The sequence below is a fragment of the Pseudophryne corroboree genome, chromosome 3, assembly GCF_028390025.1.
Source record: "Pseudophryne corroboree isolate aPseCor3 chromosome 3, aPseCor3.hap2, whole genome shotgun sequence".
Taxonomy (NCBI): domain Eukaryota; kingdom Metazoa; phylum Chordata; class Amphibia; order Anura; family Myobatrachidae; genus Pseudophryne; species Pseudophryne corroboree.
The window spans coordinates 464,945,882-464,966,366 of record NC_086446.1 but is presented as its reverse complement, the minus strand read 5'-3'; the positions used below and the strand labels follow the sequence as shown (position 1 = coordinate 464,966,366).

Genomic DNA, 20,485 nt, shown 5'->3' with positions numbered 1-20,485 from the left:
AAGGCTCTGGAAATCCAGAAAATGGTCAAACAAATATTGAAACCAACAAGCGTGTCGATCCATCAATGCATTCGGTTGTTGGGGAAAATGGTAGCGGCCTACGAGGCCATACAGTTTGGCCGATTTCATGCCAGAGTATTCCAGTGGGGACCTGTTGAACACCACCTACACATGCACCGGAAGATAATCCTGTCCTCCAAAGCCAGGATTTCACCCCTGTGGTGGCTTCACAGTTCTCACCTACTAGAGGGACGCAGGTTCGGGATTCAGGACTGGGTCCTGGTAACCACGGATGTAAGTCTCCGAGGCTGGGGAGCTGTCACACAGAGGGAAAGCTTCCAAGGAAAATGGTCAACTCAGGAAGCCTGCCTTCACATAAACGTTCTGGAATTGAGAGCCATTTACAACGGCCTTCTACAAGCGGTACATCTTCTTCAAGATTATCCCGTGCAGATCCAGTCGGACAATGTAACAGCAGTCGCGTACATAAACAGGCAAGGCGGAACGAAAAGCAGAGCGGCAATGGCAGAGGTGACAAGGATTCTCCTCTGGGCAGAAAGACATGTAAGAGCTCTGTCAGCAATTTTCATTCCGGGAGTGGACACCTGGGAAGCAGACTTCCTCAGCAGACACGATCTCCATCCAGGAGAGTGGGGCCTCCACGAACAAGTCTTCGCAGAGGTGACAAGTCTTTGGGGAGTTCCTCAAGTAGACATGATGGCAACTCATCTAAACAAGAAGCTTCAGAGATATTGTTCCAGGTCGAGAGACCCTCAAGCAATAGCAGTGTATGCACTGGTGACCCAGTGGGTGTTTCGGTCGGTATATGTCTTCCCTCCACTTCCACTGATTTCAAAAGTTCTCAAAATCATAAGAAGAACAAGGGTTCGAGCAATCCTCATTGCCCCAGACTAGCCAAGGAGGGCTTGGTATCCAGATCTTCAGGAGTTGCTTATAAAAGATCCTTGGCCTCTTCCTCCTCGTGAGGATCTGCTGCAGCAGGGGCCGTGTGTGTATCAAGACTTACCGCGGCTACGTTTGACGGCATGGCTGTTGAGCGCCGGATCCTAGTCCGAAAGGGTATTCCCAAAGAAGTCATCCCCACTCTTATTCAGGCCAGGAAAGGAGTAACGTCTAGACATTACCACCGTATTTGGAGAAAATATGTGTCTTGGTGTGAATCCAAGAAGGCTCCTACGGAGGAGTTTCAGTTGGGACGTTTTTTCCATTTTCTGCACGCTGGTGTGGATGCGGGCCTAAGATTGGGTTCTATCAAGGTCCAGTTTTCGGCCTTGTCAGTTTTCTTTCAAAAACAATTTGCCACCCTTCCAGAAGTTCAGACGTTCGTGAAAGGGGTGCTGCACATCCAGCCTCCATTTGTGCCTCCAGTGGCACCATGGGACCTTAACGTGGTGTTGCAGTTCCTTCAATCGGATTGGTTTGAACCTCTACAGGAGATAGAGTTGAAGTTTCTCACTTGGAAAGTGGTGATGCTTTTGGCTTTGGCATCTGCAAGGCGGGTGTCTGAGTTGGGGGCCTTGTCTCACAAGAGCCCTTACCTGATCTTCCATGAAGATAGGGCAGCGTTGAGAACTCGCCAACAATTTCTTCCAAAGGTGTTTTCGTCTTTCGATATGAACCAACCTATTGGGGTGCCAGTGGCTACTGACACTTTCACTGAGTCAAAGTCTCTTGAAGTGGTTAGAGCTTTGAAAATTTATGTCGCAAGAACAGCTCGGATAAGGAAAACAGAGGCTCTGTTTGTCCTGTATGCTCCCAACAAGATTGGGTGTCCTGCTTCTAAGCAGACTATGGCGCGCTGGATCAGAGGGACGATTCAGCTTGCTCATTCTCTGGCAGGATTGCTGATACCGAAGTCGGTAAATGCCCATTCTACTAGAAAGGTGGGCTCATCCTGGGCGGCTGCCCGGGGGGTCTCGGCATTACAACTTTGCCGAGCAGCTACTTGGTCAGGGTCAAACACGTTTGCAAAATTCTACAAGTTTGACACCTTGGCCGATGAGGACCTCAAGTTTGGTTAATCGGTGCTGCAGGGTCATCCGCACTCTCCCGCCCGTACTGGAGCTTTGGTATAACCCCATGGTACTGAAGTGTACCCCAGCATCCTCTAGGATGTATGAGAAAATAGGATTTTAATACCTACCGGTAAATCCTTTTCTCCTAGTCCGTAGAGGATGCTGGGCACCCGACCCAGTGCGTAATTTACCTGCAGTAGTTATGTTGTTGCAGTTACACAAGTGTTGTGTTACAATTATTTTCAGCATGTTGCTGCAAATGGTTCATGCCTGTTGGCGTGTGTTATGTTGAATGCCATGTTCTGCGGCATGGTTGAGGTGTGAGCTGGTATGAATCTCACCATTAGTTTAAAAGTAAATCCTTTCCTCGAAATGTCCGTCTCCCTGGGCACAGTTCCTATAACTGAGGTCTGGAGGAGGGGCATAGAGGGAGGAGCCAGTTCACACCCTTTGAAAAGTCTTAAAGTGCCCATGGCTCCTGCGGAACCGTCTATACCCCATGGTACTGAAGTGGACCCCAGCATCCTCTACGGACTAGGAGAAAAGGATTTACCGGTAGGTATTAAAATCCTATTATAAATTCCTCCAGGAAGACCTTTACCAGCAGTTGCCTCCAGAAAGTACACAGGGACCTGTGATGGTGGATTCCAGTGGGGATAAATTAATACTCTGTGAGGATGAGGATGTATAAACTGAATGGGGTGAGGAATCAGAGGATGAGGACGACATCCTGCCTCTGTAGAGCCAGTTTGTGCAAGGAGAGATTAATTGCTTCTTTTTTGGTGGGGGGATTAATTGCTTCTATTTTGGTGGGGGCCCAAACAAAGCAATAATTTCAGCCACAGTCGTGTGGCAGACTCTGTTGCTGAAATGATTGGTTTGCTAAAGTGTGCATGACCGGTTTATACAACATAAGGGTGGGCGGGAGGTCCCAAGGACAATTTCATCTTGCACCTCATTTTTTTTCTTTGCATTATGTGCTGTTTGGGGCATAGTTTTTAAAACTGCCATCCTGTCTGCCACTGCAGTGCCACTCTTAGATGGGTCAGGTGTTTGTGCCGCCCACTTGTGTTGCTTAGCTTAGTCATCCAGCGACCTCGGTACACCCCTTTTTTTTCTTTGCATTATGTGCTCTTTGGGGCCTAGTTTTTAAAACTGCCATCCTGTCTGCCACTGCAGTGCCACTCCTAGATGGGCCAGGTGTCTGTGCCGCCCACTTGTGTCACTTAGCTTAGTCATCCAGCGACCTCGGTGCAATCTGTTGGCCTAAAAACAATATTGTGAGGTGTTCAGAATAGACTGGAAATGAGTGGAAATGAATGTTATTGAGTTTAGTAATACCGTAGGATCAAAATTACCCCCAAATTCTGTGATTTTAGCTGTTTTTATGTTTATTTAAAAAATCATCCCGATCCAAAACTAAAGCCAGAAAGGGTGGTTTTGGCAAAACCAATCCAGATCCAAAACCAAAACACAAAACACGAAACATGTCCGCCACACGTGTCAGAGCCTTCAGAGGAGAAGGAGACAAAACACATGGCGTACTGGTAACAAATAATGGAAGAGGAAGAGGGCACTGCCCGAGAATCTACATTTTAAGGGGGTGATAAACAGTTTGAAGGTGAACTGGGAAAGAGACAAAATGGGTAGGAGGAGGGAGTTAGAGAGGAGAGGAGTTAAGAGGAAGGGTGGTAGTCTGTAGTGAAAAGTTGTGTCTTCAGGGAACTTGTAAAGCTAGGTTTAGTGAAGCAAAGCTGGACTTGGTGAGAGAGTATGTTTCGGAGGAAGGGAGAGCAGGGGGAGAAATCTTGGAGGGAAGATTGGAGAGCGTGGGAGGGACTGTGGACAGAGATGAGGTTGGAGAATTAGGCTGGGCAGGAGATTAAGGGGCATATATTAAATACATTGTAGGGTTTGCTGTGGGAGAATAGCCTCAAGCTTTAATGGCAAGAGCTATGCAATTTAAAGCCCATGTCCTCCTGCGGTAAAACCATGGGTAACGTACATAAACCCTTAGGTTCTGGGTTAAGTGCTTGCAACTATAGGGTAATGCACTTGTAGTAAGGGCAAAAGCCCTACTCACCATGGCTTTCTTTTCATGCCTCAGGAGGAAGCAAGTATAAACCTGCAGTAAGTGCAGCATCCGGGCACTGCAACAAGCCCGAGGTACAGTAAGCCATGCGGCTAACTAAGTATGCAACTAAGGGCTCTATCAGTATGAGTGAGTCATTTCAACTGGATTCTGAGGATAGGTAACAGAGGAAGTTGCAGAGGTGGAGGTACAGTAGGAAGTTGCAGAAGTGGAGTTGCAGAGATGGAGGCACAGTAGATCCAAAAATATACTAGTCGGTCAATTGGCTCCCAACAAAAATTAACCCTAGCATGAATGTGTGTGTGTGTGTGTGTGTGTGTACATGTGGTAGGGAATATAGATTGTAAGCTCCACTGGGGCAGGGACTGATGTGAATGGCCAAATATTCTCTGTAAAGCGCTGCAGAATATTTGTGCGCTATATAAATAACTGGTAATAATAATAATAATAATAATAAATGGTAATAAGTAGATGCCGTGTGGAAGAGAGATAAAAGAGATGATCAGTATTAAGGATATATTGGAGAGGTGGCTAGAGACAGGCCAGAAATGAGAAGGTTACAGTAGTCTATAAGGAAAATGATGAGTGCATAGATAAGAGCTTTAATAGCATCTGGGGTGTAGAAAGGTAAAATTCAGGACTAAATAATGGCTTGAATTTAGAGAGTGAAGAAAGAGCAAAAATCAATGAAGACACTTAGGTGGTGGCCACGGAGAGCAGAAAATGGGGAAAAAATTAGTTAAATCTTCATTATGTCATGTTTCAGAAAATGCTTGGTAATCCAGAGTGATGTGACAGTAAGGCAGTTATGCTAACCACTGTGCCAAGGTGCTGCCAATTTTCTATACCATTCATCATTTCACACTGGTTAACAATCACTGTTCTACATAAATGCTTGGATTACAATGTGGGTTGGGTAAGTCTAACAACCCCAGTGTTTCAACTGTACTTTTCCATAAATGTGTTTGTTAGTGAAAAAGTATGTATTATATTTCATTTTGTTTGAGAGTTGACCTTTTTGTACCATAGCTTTCTTTTAAGCAGACAACAGAACTTTAAAGAGATAATTATTTATTTCACATTACATCCTATCTTATGAATTCTGAAAGACGTCATAAAAAAAATCATGGTTTTAAAAAGGCAAATTGCTGGAATAGTACAAATATGCTAACAACAACAATATCACTTACCCTGCGATAACTATAAAAAAATCTAAACGATTCCAGGTGTCTCCCAAATAGCAGTTCTTTCCAAATATTCCCAGAGCAAACATTTTGATAATCATTTCAACAGCAAAAAATGCAAAAATGAAGTCATCAAATCCCTGCAAAAAGGTAGAAAAGCATTTAGTAACATACATAAAATGTAATAGGTGAGAAGAACCAATTAACACATTTAAGTCTTTTATATTAATGATCCTGGTAAAATTGCTTCTTACATTTATTTTATAGAAATAAAAAGGGATTGTCAGGAAATGGCACATGAAAGAGTCAAGACTGAGATCAAAAATGTAAAATATACTGTGTACATTTCAGTATATGCAGTGTCTTGCAAAATTATTAATCCCCTAAAAAGGCTAGTTCCAGACAGTATTTTTCCGCAAACTAGTAGGTTTTTAAAGTACATTTTCACATTCATAATCCATTGTTTGCAGATTTAAAAAAAATAAAAAAATTCAAAACTGAAAAATGCGGTTTCATAAGAATTTAATTCCTACAGACTCGTACTTGGTAGAACCATCTTTGCTGCAATAACAGCTTTCAGTCTGTTTGTGTAAAGCCAGGTACAACTACATCAAAAGGCAATCTAACAATAGTTGGGACAATTTCCTTTCGTCCTTTACCACTCTGATTGCCCGTACACACTGAGCGAAAGAGCGACATCTCATTCTGTCCTTCATTACACTGCACCACATCGCACAAGATATCTTCTGGTTGGACGTGCAGCACGGACGACCAAAAGAGGTCACATGCGACCCGCAGAAACGCTCAATTGGGTATACACATTAGACGATATGCACGAATTGTCATCCCACTATGGCAAATCGTGCTGATATCACTCTAGTGTGTATCCAGCCTAAGATTAGACCAGGTTTGCACACTGTTTAGGAGTGACTTTTGTCCATTCTTCCTTGCAGATTTTCTCCAGCTTGTTAAGGTTGATGCCACAGATGCACAGTTGGACTTGACCATTTTAGAACATTCACCTTTTGGTTGTTCACCCATACTAGTGTTGCTTTGGCCTTGTGCTTGGGATCACTGTCCTGCTGAAAGGTGAACTTCCACCCAAGCTTTAGTTTTCTAGAACACTGATGCAGGATGTCTTGCTGTATATCCCTGTATTTTGCACCATTCATCTGACAAAAAGCTCAACAGTTGTCTCACCTGACCACAAAACCTTATTCAATGTTTTAACTAGGTCACTGATGTGTTCTGGCAAGCTCCTGATATCCTTTGGTATGTTTTTTCTTAGCTTCTTTCTAGCCAGGGTCAGATTAACAATAGGGCAGATGGAGCTCCTGCTCCAGGGTTCCAGATAATAATAGGCTCATCATCATGACAGCAGGATGTAACCAGCCACTCAACATGGTCCGAAACTGCCACTACCATGGTCCCAGTGCAGGCTTTCATGGTGTATTCTTTAGACACACCAAGCAGTATTTCAGTATCTACAGACACTGACAGTGGGCGTCTCAGTCCTTGCACATTCAGATGCATGGATGTACACCAGAGAAGAGCTTTGTAACGGTATTTGCATAAAGTTTCAGATCCGTCCAAGGGAAAAGACACAAAGGCGGCTTCGTCCATCTTATAATCAGTCCCTATGTGTTCAAGTCTGTATACATTGCTGACATTACTAAGTTTTATTTGCTGCTGTGAAAAAAACAGCAGTAGCAATAAGAGTATAGGAGGCGATTCAATTCAGCACGAGGTCCCACGTGTGTCGACACTCCATGGGGTATTAGAAGTATGGAGCCACTTCTTTTAGAGCTGCTAGCAACTTTCATTTGTGTTGGAGGAGGAATGCGTAGAAAACACAGCAGGCAGACAGCTGTGAAATTAACCTCAGTGGGGAAGAAAAATTAATTCCTCATTACACAAACCACACAACAGGAGTCGTCCATGGCCCTGGTCTAGGAGAGGAAGACAAGGTTTTTCCAGTAGAAGTTAGTGAAAATAATGGTTTTGGGAGGCCAGCATAGATGTGTTGAGTAAAATAAGTTAGAATGTCATTAGAGGGGACGTACTGTACCAACATCATGCCCGAGTCTGTTACAGCACATGAAAGGCAAAAGCCCACTCATCTTTACCTTTTTCCAATAAACCATGCTAAAGTAACCAGGTCAGTTGTGAGTGCCAGATCTAACACTGGAAAAAGAGAATGTCGGCAAACACTGAAGCAATCTGGGAGGCAGCTTTAATGCTCTAATAGACAGGGTACAAGAAAAAGGTCCAGAGCGAATAATATCGCTGTTGTTCATAGGAGATGGAGACTCAGGCTCATAGTGTATGTGGAAGTTACCTTTGCAAGCAGATATTGGGAGATACAGTATTTTAGTGTGAGCTGAAAATATGAGAGCAGGAGGGCACACCCTGAATCTGTTAGATGTTTACCTGAATCAGCCAGGTTTAGATACATGGGGTGATAGAATGGAAGAGTCCCATATTAAGGCTGGAGGAGTCTTCCACAAAGAGGGTGGTCAGTATCTAATGAAATGTTCTGTTGAACCATGGCACATATAGGTTTGGGGTCACTACTGTACTGGCATGGGGAAGATATGGGCATTAGGTCTTTCTAGATTAACCTATTCATCCAGCATCAGCACACACATTTCTGCTTAACTCTGCTCCTTTTATACCCTGAATAACCATATTTTCCCAAACAAGATCTAAGAAACATGAGAACATTGTATTCTTTACAAGGTCATCAATACTTTAATCATTGGTGTTCTCTACAAGTATACCAATACATTCATTATTCAAACAAATAAGCACATCAACTGGGCTAAGGCTGGACTCAATAATCATATATCATTTTCTCACACTTTTCCTGCCATTAGAGTTTTTCTACTCGTAGATGCACCACCATATGGCAGCAAAACTAAGAACCAATGTCACAACTCCAGAAAAAAACCCACTGTTCAGCAGCACCTAGGGGGTCATTCTGAGTTGATCACTCGCTAGCTATTTTTTGCAGTGCTGCGAACAGATAATCGCCGCCTATAGGGGAGTGTATGTTTGCATTGCAAGTGTGCAATCACACGTGCAGCCGAGCACTACAAAAAAGTTTTGTGCAGTTTCTGAGTAGGTCAGAACTTACTCAGCCGCTGTGATCACTTCAGCCAGTACTTGCCCGGAATTGACGTCAGACACCCGTCCTGCAAATGCTTGGACACGCCTGCGTTTTTCCAACCACTCCCAGAAAATGGTCAGTTGACACCCACAAATGCCTTCTTCCTGTCAATCTCCTTGCAATCGCTGTGCAAATGGATTCTTCGGAAAATCCATCGCTCAGCAACTATCCGCTCTGTACCCATACGACGTGCCTGCGCATTGCGGTGCATACGCATACGCAGTTCTGACCTGATCGCAGCGCAGCAAAAAATCCTAGCGTGCGATCAGGTCAGAATGACCACTCAAGTCCCAAGGTCCTGACACAATAAGTGCAGACTGTCTTGCAACAATCCTCAAACTTTCCAATGAGATGACAGGTGCTTCGTCTAACAAGAGAGGCTGAGGGCTCAATGTGGAGCCCATGCATTCAGAGTCTTTGCAGGAAAAGAAAGAGGAAGTAGTTACAAGACCCAGCAACTTGGCATAGGGTGCAAAATTATATTAAGGAATCAACAGAGAACAGTGGCTAGGTCTCTAACAAGGTGCAGTCACAAAGGAGCTAAGTACCCACTTACCAGTAAAGGTAACTTGTTTGCACAGAAGAAAGCAGGGGTTGTAAATATTAGCTTAGGTAGAGAGTTACTGTATGTGGTGTCAAAGTTATATTTGGCATGTTGCAGTTTATTATTCTTTCCATACCAGGAAGTCTACGGTAACAGCCAAGACCAGAGTTCCCATTACATCTTACAGAGGAAACCGAGGCGATACGTTGAGAGAAGCAGAGAATAGAAGTGGGAAGGCTGCATCTCCAAGAAACAGCTGGCTTATGGTCCCAGTAACATGATTTCATAAAGTGCAAGTGATAAGAATACAGCCTGCAGCAGAGTTATAAATATGGCTGATGTACCAAGAGATGCATTGTTGGTTTTGCTGGAACAGCATGGAATAATGAGACAAGTAGCCAGCAGACTACATGTATACACACACATCTATCGAACAATGAGAAGTTTTAGGAACATCAGCAGATACTCAATGGGGATTTATCAAAGGCACCTCATACCATGATCCACCGGGAAGTGCAATTACTAGACGTGATTCTTTTGCAAGGAGGAAGTAACAATATCATGCAATAAAGTCCATGGAGTTGATCCTTAACATTTGCAGGGACATACTTATAGCAAGGGATATGCTAGATGATTGCATGGCAATGTAATTCCAAAATAATACAGCACCTATATTAGCATTAGATTGCAAGTCTAGAAGCTTTACACCGAAAGATCCAAGACAGTGAATATAAATGTGTTGGACTACATGGGAAACATGGAGCCTTTTACAGTTACATACCTGCAAAGGATTGTACTCCGAGGTTATTTAGGAAATATGGGGTGCACATATCACATATTGGTCTGGCTATCTTTGATGAACATGTATAAAACGCAGTAGAGAATTATTATTATTTTTTAATCAGGCAGAGAACAGGTGGCATTACTGGTGGCTTCCCATCCAATGACATGGAGAGTGGGTCAGGTGGCTGATGGACAATTGATTAGCAGGCACTGAGTTTAAGCTGTGGCCCTCTGTTAGTAGCACATGGTTGCCTGGTTATGCCTCTTCCCTTAAGGATTATGGTATATGTAAAATAAAGAGCTGTGCTGGTCTGCTGCAGCACATAAAATCAAAAAGTGCATCCACCTCTCCCTCACTCCATTAGGGCACATTAAAGTAAAATCATCCAGACCATATATTTAAAGTTAGAGAGAGTGAAGAGTGAGAAAGTTGGGAATTGTGAGATTGCTTGGATATATTGTGCATCGTGAATTGTTCTTTTAAAAAAAAAAAGAAGAAGAAAAAAAGCAGAGATAGAGAAACAAAATAATGGAATGAGTTGTTAAAAAAAAGTTCTAAGGTCATGGCATTTCTTTTTATTCTTGGATCAATCACCCCAAATATGTAATTTATATGCCTGGTATTTTGCTGCTCAGGTTTGCAGAAACTGGTAGCCTTGTTCTAGTGCCAGCAGCTAAGGGAGGGACAGTCTGGCTGTTTCTGTACTTCTTGTCAGCACTCATTGAATTCTGACAGGACACATAAATCATCACAATCTGAGAAATACTATAGTTGTATTCTCCATAAATTGTCAAATCATTCCTCCATCTGTCCAGAATCTATATGTTGGATTTTGCCTTATAACACTCCTGTAAATATTTTAGATACGTGAGAGATTTCTCTGTGACACAAACTTAGTTGTTAAATGATAATTGACATGTTCCCTGGCTGGACGATGGATAATTGTAACTAGCTGTTCGTGTCTTTCTATACTGTAAAGGCCCATACACACTAGTAGATTTTTTTCATCGATTTGAGCGATAACAATGGTTTTGAATGATCTATTGTTCAAAACGTCTAGTGTGTACACAGCGAACAATGAAGGATGCGCACACCCGCGCTCGTTTGAACAGGTCGTCAGTCGTCCATGCATGCAACCCAATGTCTTCAATCCCAGCAGAGCAGATCATTCGTCGTTCAGATCGTTTGTAAAATTGCTCAGTTTGTAGGTACACTCAATCTCGTTCGTCAGGGAGTTCTAGGGAAATCACTCATCTTCCACATTGTTCATCTTTCACGTCTCTTAAGTCTTCTAGTGTGTTTGGGCCTTAATGTACTGTTAAAATGTCTTCTAAGAAAATCTATTTTTTTCTGATTATACTAATTTTTATTTTTCATCACCAATTTGTTAAAATGAAAACAATATCTTAAAACCCCTTTTAAGTTGCATATAACATACATACAGTGCTGCTGCTTACTTTTACATTTGACTTTTCGCTTCCATCACTGTATGTTCATCCTTATGTTTGAGTTATGACATACATCCTAATGTCCAGCAAGTATCACCAACACTCTTTTCAAAACAGGTAACGGTAGTCAATTGTTACTTAAAATTTCTACCTTGAAGTTTAGACAAACATTTAAGGATTAACTTTAAGCAGTAGCGGATCTTGCCACGGGCAAGCAGGATTTTTGCCTGGGGCGCCGCCGCCGTGGCAAGATCCGCTACTGGTGCCGGTGCTGTGCGGTGCGCGATGACGACATCGTGTACCGCACGGCATTGTAGGAGTGGTCATAGACGCTAGAGGTCATAATTGACCTCTAGTGTCTATGCGGTGCTATGGGAGAGACGTCATGACGTCTCTGCCATAGATCCGAGGAGCGGCGCCGGCAGCCGGAGACAGAGGGCAGCAGCAGTCGGGAAGCAGGAGCGGGGATGGTGAGTATTTATTTATTTTGATAAGTGGCACAGCTACAGGGTGCACAATATTGGAGGCACAACTACTGAGGGCACAGCTACAGAGGGCACAACTACTGAGGGCGCAGTACTGGGGGAATAACTACAGAGGGCACAGCTACAGGGGGCACAACTACTGAGGGCACAGCTACAGGGGGCACAGTACTGGGGGCACAACTACTGAGGGCACAGTACTGGGGGCACAACTACAGAGGGCACAGCTACAGGGAGCACAACTACTGAAGGCACAGCTACAGGGGGCACAGTACTGGGGGCACAACTACTGAGGGCACAGCTACAGGGGGCACAGTACTGGGGGCACAACTGCTGAGGGCATAGATACAGGGGGCATAACTGTGACCACGCCCTTTCCCCATGAAGCCATGCCCCTATTTTTTTGTCTTTTTCACCTGTCGGAGGGGGTGGGGGGGGGGGCAAAGGAAACTTTCGCCATGGGCGCCACAAGGTCTAGAACCAGTCCTGACTTTAAGGTATTTAGGGGTCTATGTGTTAGCAATCACTTATTTATTTTATTTTTATTTATTTATTTATTAACAGTTTCTTATATAGTGCAGCAAATTCTGTTGCGCCTTAGAATTGGAAGCAACAGTGATAAAACAAAAACTTGGTAATAACAGATAGTCATAGAGGTAGGAAGGCCCTGCATGCAAGCTTACAGTCTATTGGGAGGTAGGCATTGATACGCAAGGATAGGTGTTATCTACTGCATAATGGTCCACCAGATTAAAAAGGTTATTGGTGGGCTGTTTGATATGTTCACACAGCAATGTTGGCCTGGAGTCAGGAGGCTGAGAAATTGAAGAAAGAGAAAATATGTGAGGATATGCGTGGCTTGTACAGTGATCCCCACTGTAATTGGATAGGAAAGTTTATGAAGGTTTTGTGTGCAGTTCCGAAAGTTGATAAACTTGTCTGAAGAGATTAGTTTTCAGGGAATACTTGAAGGTTTGGGGACTAAAGGAGAGTGTTATTGTGCATAGGAGGGCATTCCACAAAGTGGGTGCAGCCCGAAGAAAATCCTGCAATCATAAATGGGTGCGAATAGTGAGTGTGGACATAGATCTTGTGAAGAGCAAAGAGGTTGGGTTGGAAGATATTTTGAGATAAGTGAAGAGATGTTTAATGGTCTTGCATATGAGTAAAAGTATTTTATATTAAATATGGTAGTATACAGGTAGCCAATGGAGGGACTAACAGAGCAGATCCACAAAGGATGAACATCTAGAGAGAAAGATTAGCCTCGCGGCTGCATTCAGAGTGGACTGTAGGGGTGAGAGTCTCTTTTTTGTAAGACCAGTAAGAGGACTATTGCAAAAATCAATGCAGGAGACGAGAGCATGGATTAGTTTTTGCAGTGTCTTGTGTAAGGAATGGTCGTATTTTGGATATGTTTTTCAGATGCATGTAACATGATTCTGAGACAGAGTGAATGTGGGGAACAAAGGAAAGTTTGGAGCCAAATGACACCTGGGCAGTGAGCTACTGTAGGATTGCTTGACAAGTTCTCAACAGTGATAGAGATATCAGGTTGGTAGCTACTTTTGGTCAGTGGAAATATAATTAATTCTGTTTGGAAATATTAAGTTTGAGGTGGTGAGATGACATCCAAGATGAAACGGCGGAAAAGGCGTTCAGTGACACGTACCAATACAGATGGTAACATAGTATCATCCATGTACAGATGATACTGAAAACAGCTGATTAGTTTGCCCAGAGTTGTGGTATAGATTGAGAAAAGCAGAGAACCTTAAGACTGAGCCTTGCGGTATTCCAACTGCTAGAGCAAAATCTGCTCAAAAAGTACTGTATCAATTCTTGTCACATTAAATCTTCCAAATAAGCAATGCAGTAACAGCATAATGATTCAACCTGGTGTAGCCGACATAGCACTTGTGAGAATGGCTTGTCCCAACAACACCTCAGAGGAGTCCCATTCATTTTCACAGCTGTAAAAAAGTTTAATTGTAAAGATGGGATGGTATTCGGATCCCGGCACTTGGGATGTCAGCGGTCAGAATACCCACAGCGGCATCCCGAGATACAAAATTCCAACACCTGCTAGGTAAATATTATAATCCTCTCTCTCTACCCCTAATACTTCCTACCCACAGCCTGACCCAAACCTTCCCCCCACATCCTAACTCTTCCCCCTCAGTGCCTAATCCTAACACTCCCTCCCTGCAGCCTTATCCTAACCTCCTCCCCAAGCAGTCTAACCCTAACTCTCCCTCTGGCACCTTAATCTGGTACCTTAATGAAGATTAAGGTACCAGCTAAGTAACATCTAAATGAAAAAAATAATTTATCATCAATCGAGTTTTGGAACATGAGAATCAGGAGTATGCAATGAAGTGTAGGCACTTCTTATGGCATGTTGGAAGGAGTGATATAGGTCTCATTCTAAGATGGTGACATCATTGTGAACAGTGAGTAGAAAGTGCTGGGAATTGGGCGTAGTAGGTAAGTGGGACACTTCAGTGGAAGTTGGAGAGAGTATATCAGTAATGTTAAAGTTCATCAATGTAATTAATGTAAACATATGAATGTGTATGCATGTAGCCAGAAGGAGGAGCTGCAAAGAAGGCAGAATTAGAAATGATCACTCCATGCTTTTTCCCCTCTTTCATCTCTTCAATAGTACTAACACCATCTGAACATGGTGGAAGTATAGCACTCAAGCACCGACAAAAATAGCTTTTGAGAACTTGATATATTTTGAAAACATGGCAGTTACCATAGGATTCCATAGGTAAGGCGATGTGTAGTGATATTCTAAGGTTAAACAACACATTTAATTCATATGATGATAGCTCAAAATGATGGAAAAACAAGTGGAAAAAGCCATTTTCACATGTTTTTCACACAAACCAAAATGTTGATACGGGAGGCAATCACAAGACCGCCTGTCGGGATCCCGGTGGCCACAATGCCAACGCTGGAATCCCAACAGGTGGTGAAATGCCGCCATCAGAATACCAGCGCCACAGGCTTTTTCTACCTTTATGGGTGTCCACGACACCTATAGATGGAGAATATAACCTGTGGCGAGCGGTGCGAGCCACCGTACCCGCAGTGTGGCGAGCACAGCGAGCCCACGAGGAGCTTTCTAGCGCCCATCCTGCTACCGGCATACTAGTAGCCAGGATTCCACTGTCGGGATCATGACAGCCGGGATCCCGGTCGCCGGTAAAACGTATGTATTCTATTGAACTGTAGTTTTTTCTTTAAAAATGTTTTTTGTTTTTTTAAAGTTCACACTGCACTTTGATGTACCATATACCTGGCAATGACAACAAATTAGGTAAATTAATAAATAAACACTCCAACACAATCTCATTGATCATGTGTATATAGTAATATTCAATTGGCCTGAAAAATCGCAAAACTGGCAAATCTTGGTCACAGACTAAGATAAATGGGTGAAGAGGGACACATTTAGGGGGCTTTCTTTGCTTTGCTGAAAGGTGCACACCCTTTTCCACTCTCTAAAAGACTCATTATGTCACACCACACTTTGCTCAATATAATAAACTTTCAAACACATTACCACATGTTATAATTATAATGGCAGTCTCTTCACTCTCATGATAGCATAACCAAGCAGAAATTCACGAGTCCTCCAGACGTTAAGAGTAGGTAAATATGTTGCATAGTGTGCCTATTCAGATGTTTCCACCTGTCTGCAAACCTAGACACACATGTAGTTGCAGAACAGTCTCCAACTACAAGTGCGCAACCATGGAGTATATTCAATTCAAGTCGGATCCTTTTTGACAAGCAATGTCAGAAAGGATCCAATAAAGCACTATTCAATGAACGGGCAAATCCGACAGGATTTGGCCGTTCCCGACAATGCCAATCCGACTTTTTTTTTAAAGTTGGATTGACATTCTGAAAGGACACAGCAGGGAACACCGCAGCTCACGGCACTCACCCGGCACTCATCGGCATCACAGCAAGTGCCACTCACCCGGCTCCAGCAAGCGCCATTCACCAGGTTCCAGCAAGCGCAGTCCCGGCTCCGTCACAACTCGTCTCCTCCTCTCAGCTCCTCCTCACCCGTTCCCGCTCCATCTCCTCTCCCGTCCTTATCTCCCCAATCCGACTTTTTTTTAAGTCGGATTGAGATTGTCAGAAATGGGCCAAGACCTGTCGGATTAGGCCGCGTTTCCGACAAAAGCACGTGGATCCGCGGGAATTCCTGACTTGTCGGAAAAAAACAGCCCCTACTGAATAGGTCGACCTAAATCAGTTGGAAACTGCCGTCATTCCGACAAGATGGCAGTTCCGACTTCAATTGAATATACCCCCATAAATGCATTGGTGAGTCCAGACAGGAACACAGATACAAAACTGCATCTATTTGCTGTGTGCATCCAGTGTGCTCCAAAAATCAGGCCATTATATGTAATCAATGTAATACAATAATTCTATGAATCTTTGTGAATACATCATTTCAGAAAAAGCAGTTAAAACAGTACATCTTAGTAATGATTTATTTACCTGTAGAATTTTGCATCGCTGGGAATCACAAGCAACGTCTTCACATGGATGGAACATTCCCAAAGTGACACAGTTCAGGAGGATGACCAGCATACTGAAGCGTTCAAACCAGGTAGAGGACAGAAAAGTCAAGGAAAACTTAAGTAATGAAGTCTGAAATAATGTATACTGGAAAGTCAGTGAACCTAAACTCCTGCTAATAACAGAGTTTGCTTCCTAAGTGTTCCATTGATCAATGTGTTCCTGGGAATTACCAGCCAGGCTGCTAAGTGGCACTAATACAAGCACCATAATAACATAACTAGACAATGTAATGGGTTTCTTAACACAAATTGCCCATTACATAGTAAAATGGAAGAAAATAATATTCCACGATTTGTATTGGACGACAGGCCAACAAATGGTAGTTCAAAGGCACTTTTCTTTGCTAGCTGCTATGCAGTGGGGTGCAGGTAGAATACAGATAAAGATAGTGACAAAATGTAATTGTGCTTTAAACTAGGCAATGGGGGCCAATACTATCATTTTAGTAAACAGATACTATACACCGTTCATTTGAACTATTTAAGAGTCCTACGTATTATAAGTAAGTTGTTTTCACTGGAATGTCTGCGACAGTGGCTGTTTTCTCATGAATAACTCTATTATTGGTAACGGGGGTGTTTAATATATGAGCAATAGAAGCAGTTGTCCCGACATGAAAATAGTGATAGAAATCCCTTATACTACATCTTTCTTGTGAATAGCGGGAATAAGAGATGTTATTTATAAAAGCAAAGTTGCAGACAAAGATAAATGTGCCCCTAAATTTGAAATTATCTAATGCATACAGATTCCTAGTCCAGATGCTTTAGCGAATATATATATATATATATATATTTATTTACACAGTATATGCCAATTTAGACTTAGAAGTAGGCCAGAGGCTTACAATGGAGACAAGTAACGGCATGCTGCACACTGGTTGGTAAATGAGTACAAAAGAATGAGGCAGGAGCACAGTCCATTACAAGATTTGGTACAAACAATCAAGCAAAGCTTTGGAGAAGACAGCAAAAGCAGACAGGAACAATGTACATTACAGACAGAAGAACAATGATCTAGAACATAGGAAGATCTGGAGACTGGCTAAAACAGGAAGTCAGGAGGCATAGACAGAAAAAATGGATAACATCATTACTGAGTTGGACACAAAGCTATGAGAAAGAGCTGTCCAACAGTTAAGATAACTTATTCAGTAGAGCTGCTCTGGGTTCAAATCCCACAGTAACTAAGCTAGTGGCAGATGAGGTCATAACTAAAAGCACATGTAGGAAGGAGCTGGCTCTAACCCCATTAGAAGTCTGTGACCAACATGTGACAAAATATGCCATGTCCCCAACATATCATGACCAATTATACAGCCGCCCCATCAATATTATCAAGCATATATTACAAATCCATTTTGTCCAGAAACATTGAGTACTGTATCTCCTAAATCAAAACTAATGAGTGGTATGGAAGCCTTCCAGTGAACCAATTTTAGGTTGTTGTTTGGCAGAACATGCATGACATTAAAACAGTGCATCTATAAATTGTAACAACCTACATATAACTTTCATCAGAAACTGAAACACATTGCTTTAGGTGGAATGAAGCAATTAACTTTGTAAGAATTACTTACCTGCTCCCCTGACGGTCCCAAGAATGACTGAGAAGCTCAAGCGGGAGAGGATTTGACAACCCAGTTAATAACTTGAATAAAGCTCCTTAGAGGATCTCCTAATACAGACTGTTAGAGACATCATGGGACCTGCTAAATCTAACTGGTATCTGCACCTCACCAAAAGTCCCAGTTGACAACTACTGAGTTAATTTCTATCTAGTGAAATATGCCTGATTTAAGATTGTAATTTTAATACGAATTTAAGTTGATTCAGAAAAATAGATCTGTAAAGTCCTAATTAAAACATGAAATTGACACATGTGGTAAAACAATCAGACAAAATATGCAGAAAAATATATACTAAGTACTGTATATACTATCAGGTGCTATAGTGGGTGTTTTATTCATCTACTGTATGGTGGGAGATAGTCTCCCTGTAGAAATAATGAATGTAGAGAGGAGGAACAGTGCTAATAGTTTAAACAGTTAAAACCTCAATTTAATAAAATTGAAGATAGGCATAAAAATATTGATGCAATTGAAAGATAAATGACAGCAAACTTGGAGGTATATATAAAAAAAGAACAACTGATAATACTATGTGTCAGCTGCAATGATAATACGACCGTGTCCCTTTAATTAGGTGGACAGTCACATGCAGCTTTGACAAAGCTGCCTGGAGCAGCGAAACGCGTCAGTAGAGAGTGTGTGCTGCAACTGCAAAAGACCTACGTTCCCTTATGCTCCATCTGGCAGGAGCCCTGCAGACTTTTTGGGACATTGAATCACTTGGCTATTTCCAAGGCTAAACCAAGCTGCACTGTGGATCAAGGATGTCCTGTTGCCATTAGGAACCATCGCTACGGGATCCAACACTTTGGAGCACAAAGCTTGTAACTCCATTCACTATTGGTGCCTATATACAAGCCTGACTGCTATTGTGAACAATCACACTAAATATGTCTCTAATTAAAGAATAATGTTCCTATGTCTATATTTCCCATTACTTAGGAGAAAAATAATCTTGAGAAATCTTACAAACTCATACGCCAAACGTTCTCTTTCAATGATGAGTTTATCATTTAGATTAGAACTCCTTATTGTTAGAATACCAACAGAAGATTTGAAAATCTTTTATCCTAACATCTGCATTTAGCAAAATCAAGAAGACAATGTAAAATACAAACATTAAAAGACCGCTAAATTGTTATGATATGGCTGTGAATTGAGGTAGTGTCATTCACTGTACACTTTAGTAGTTTTCCTTGTAGAGAGCAGCTTCTACAGCTGTGCTTCCCAGAAGTCGCCGACCCCTATTCTGCAGATGTAGGCACATTGTTTTATTGTATGTGGGTATAATAAACTGTCCTAGATGTAAACCCACTATGCTCCTAGTGACTGGCACTGGCTTGAGATGCAGAGACTAAAGAGAAAGCAGAGGTAGAGTTAACAAACATGTGCAAGAACAGACGCTCACAGATCAAAATACCTCAATACAGTGGAGCTTGAAAGTTTGTGAACCCTTCAGAATTTTCTATATTTCTGCTGAAATTTGGCCCAAAAAACAACCTCAGACTTTAACAGAAGCCCTAAAAGTAGACAAAGAGGACCAAATATAACAAATGAGACAAAAAAATTAGACATGTTCTTTTTTTTATTGAGGAAAATGATCTAATATCATATACATGTGAGTGGCAAAAGTATGTGAACCTTTTGGCTAAGCAGATATTTTGAGAGTGAAATTAGAGTCAGGTATTTTCAATCCTATGGATGGTAATCAGGTGACCTATCAAACTCTGATGTTCACAACACGTTTGTAGAAGTGTATCATGCCACGAACTAAGGAGATTTCTGAGGTCCTCAGAAGAAGAGTTGTTGATGCTCATCAGGCTGGAAAAGGTTACAAACCATCTCTAAAGACTTTGGACTCCACCAATCAACAGTCAGACAGACTGTACAAAAAGTACAAATGGAGGAAATTCCAGACCATTATTACCCTCCCCAGGAGTGGTCGACCAACAAAGATTATGCCAAGAGCAAGGCATGTGATAGTTCGCAAGGTCACAAAGGAACCCATGGTAACCTCTTAGCAATTAAAGGCCTTTCTCACATTAGCTAATGTTAATGTTTATGAGTCCACCATCAGGAAGACACTGAACAACAATGGTGTGTATGGCAGGATTGCAAGGAGAAAGCTGATGCTCTCCAAAAAGAAAATTGCTGCCCATCTGCAGTTTGCTAAAGATCACTTGGACAAGCTAGAAGGCTATTGGAACAATGTTTTGTGGATAGATAAGTCCAAAAAAGCTTTTTGGTTTAAATGAGAAAGGAGAACACTACATTCCAGCATAAAAACCTCATACCATCTGTGAAACACGGTGGTGGTGGCATCATGGTTTAGGTTTGCTTTTCATCTCGCCCAGGACAACTTGCCACCATTAATGGGACGATGAATTCTGAATTATATCACAATATTCTAAAGGAAAATGTCAGGACATCTGTGCATGAGCTTCATCTCAAGAGAAAGTGGATCATGCATCAAGACAGCGACCTAAAGAACACAAGTTATTC

General features: G+C 42.2%; 1 protein-coding gene across 4 annotated transcripts in view; it reads right to left on the bottom strand.

Moving 5' to 3' along the window:
• Positions 1–16,376, bottom strand: part of CACNA1G (calcium voltage-gated channel subunit alpha1 G) — a 281,486-nt gene extending 265,110 nt beyond the window's left edge. For all 4 annotated transcript variants that reach the window (XM_063960705.1, XM_063960707.1, XM_063960706.1 and 1 more), the window contains exons 1-2: positions 16,270–16,376; positions 5,319–5,452 (exon numbers count right to left, since the gene is read on the bottom strand). In XM_063960705.1, coding sequence (XP_063816775.1) covers positions 5,319–5,452; positions 16,270–16,362 — 227 coding nt within the window. In that variant the 5' untranslated portion in view covers positions 16,363–16,376. The remainder of the gene's footprint in view (positions 1–5,318; positions 5,453–16,269) is intronic.
• Between the last annotated feature and the right edge of the window lie 4,109 nt (positions 16,377–20,485).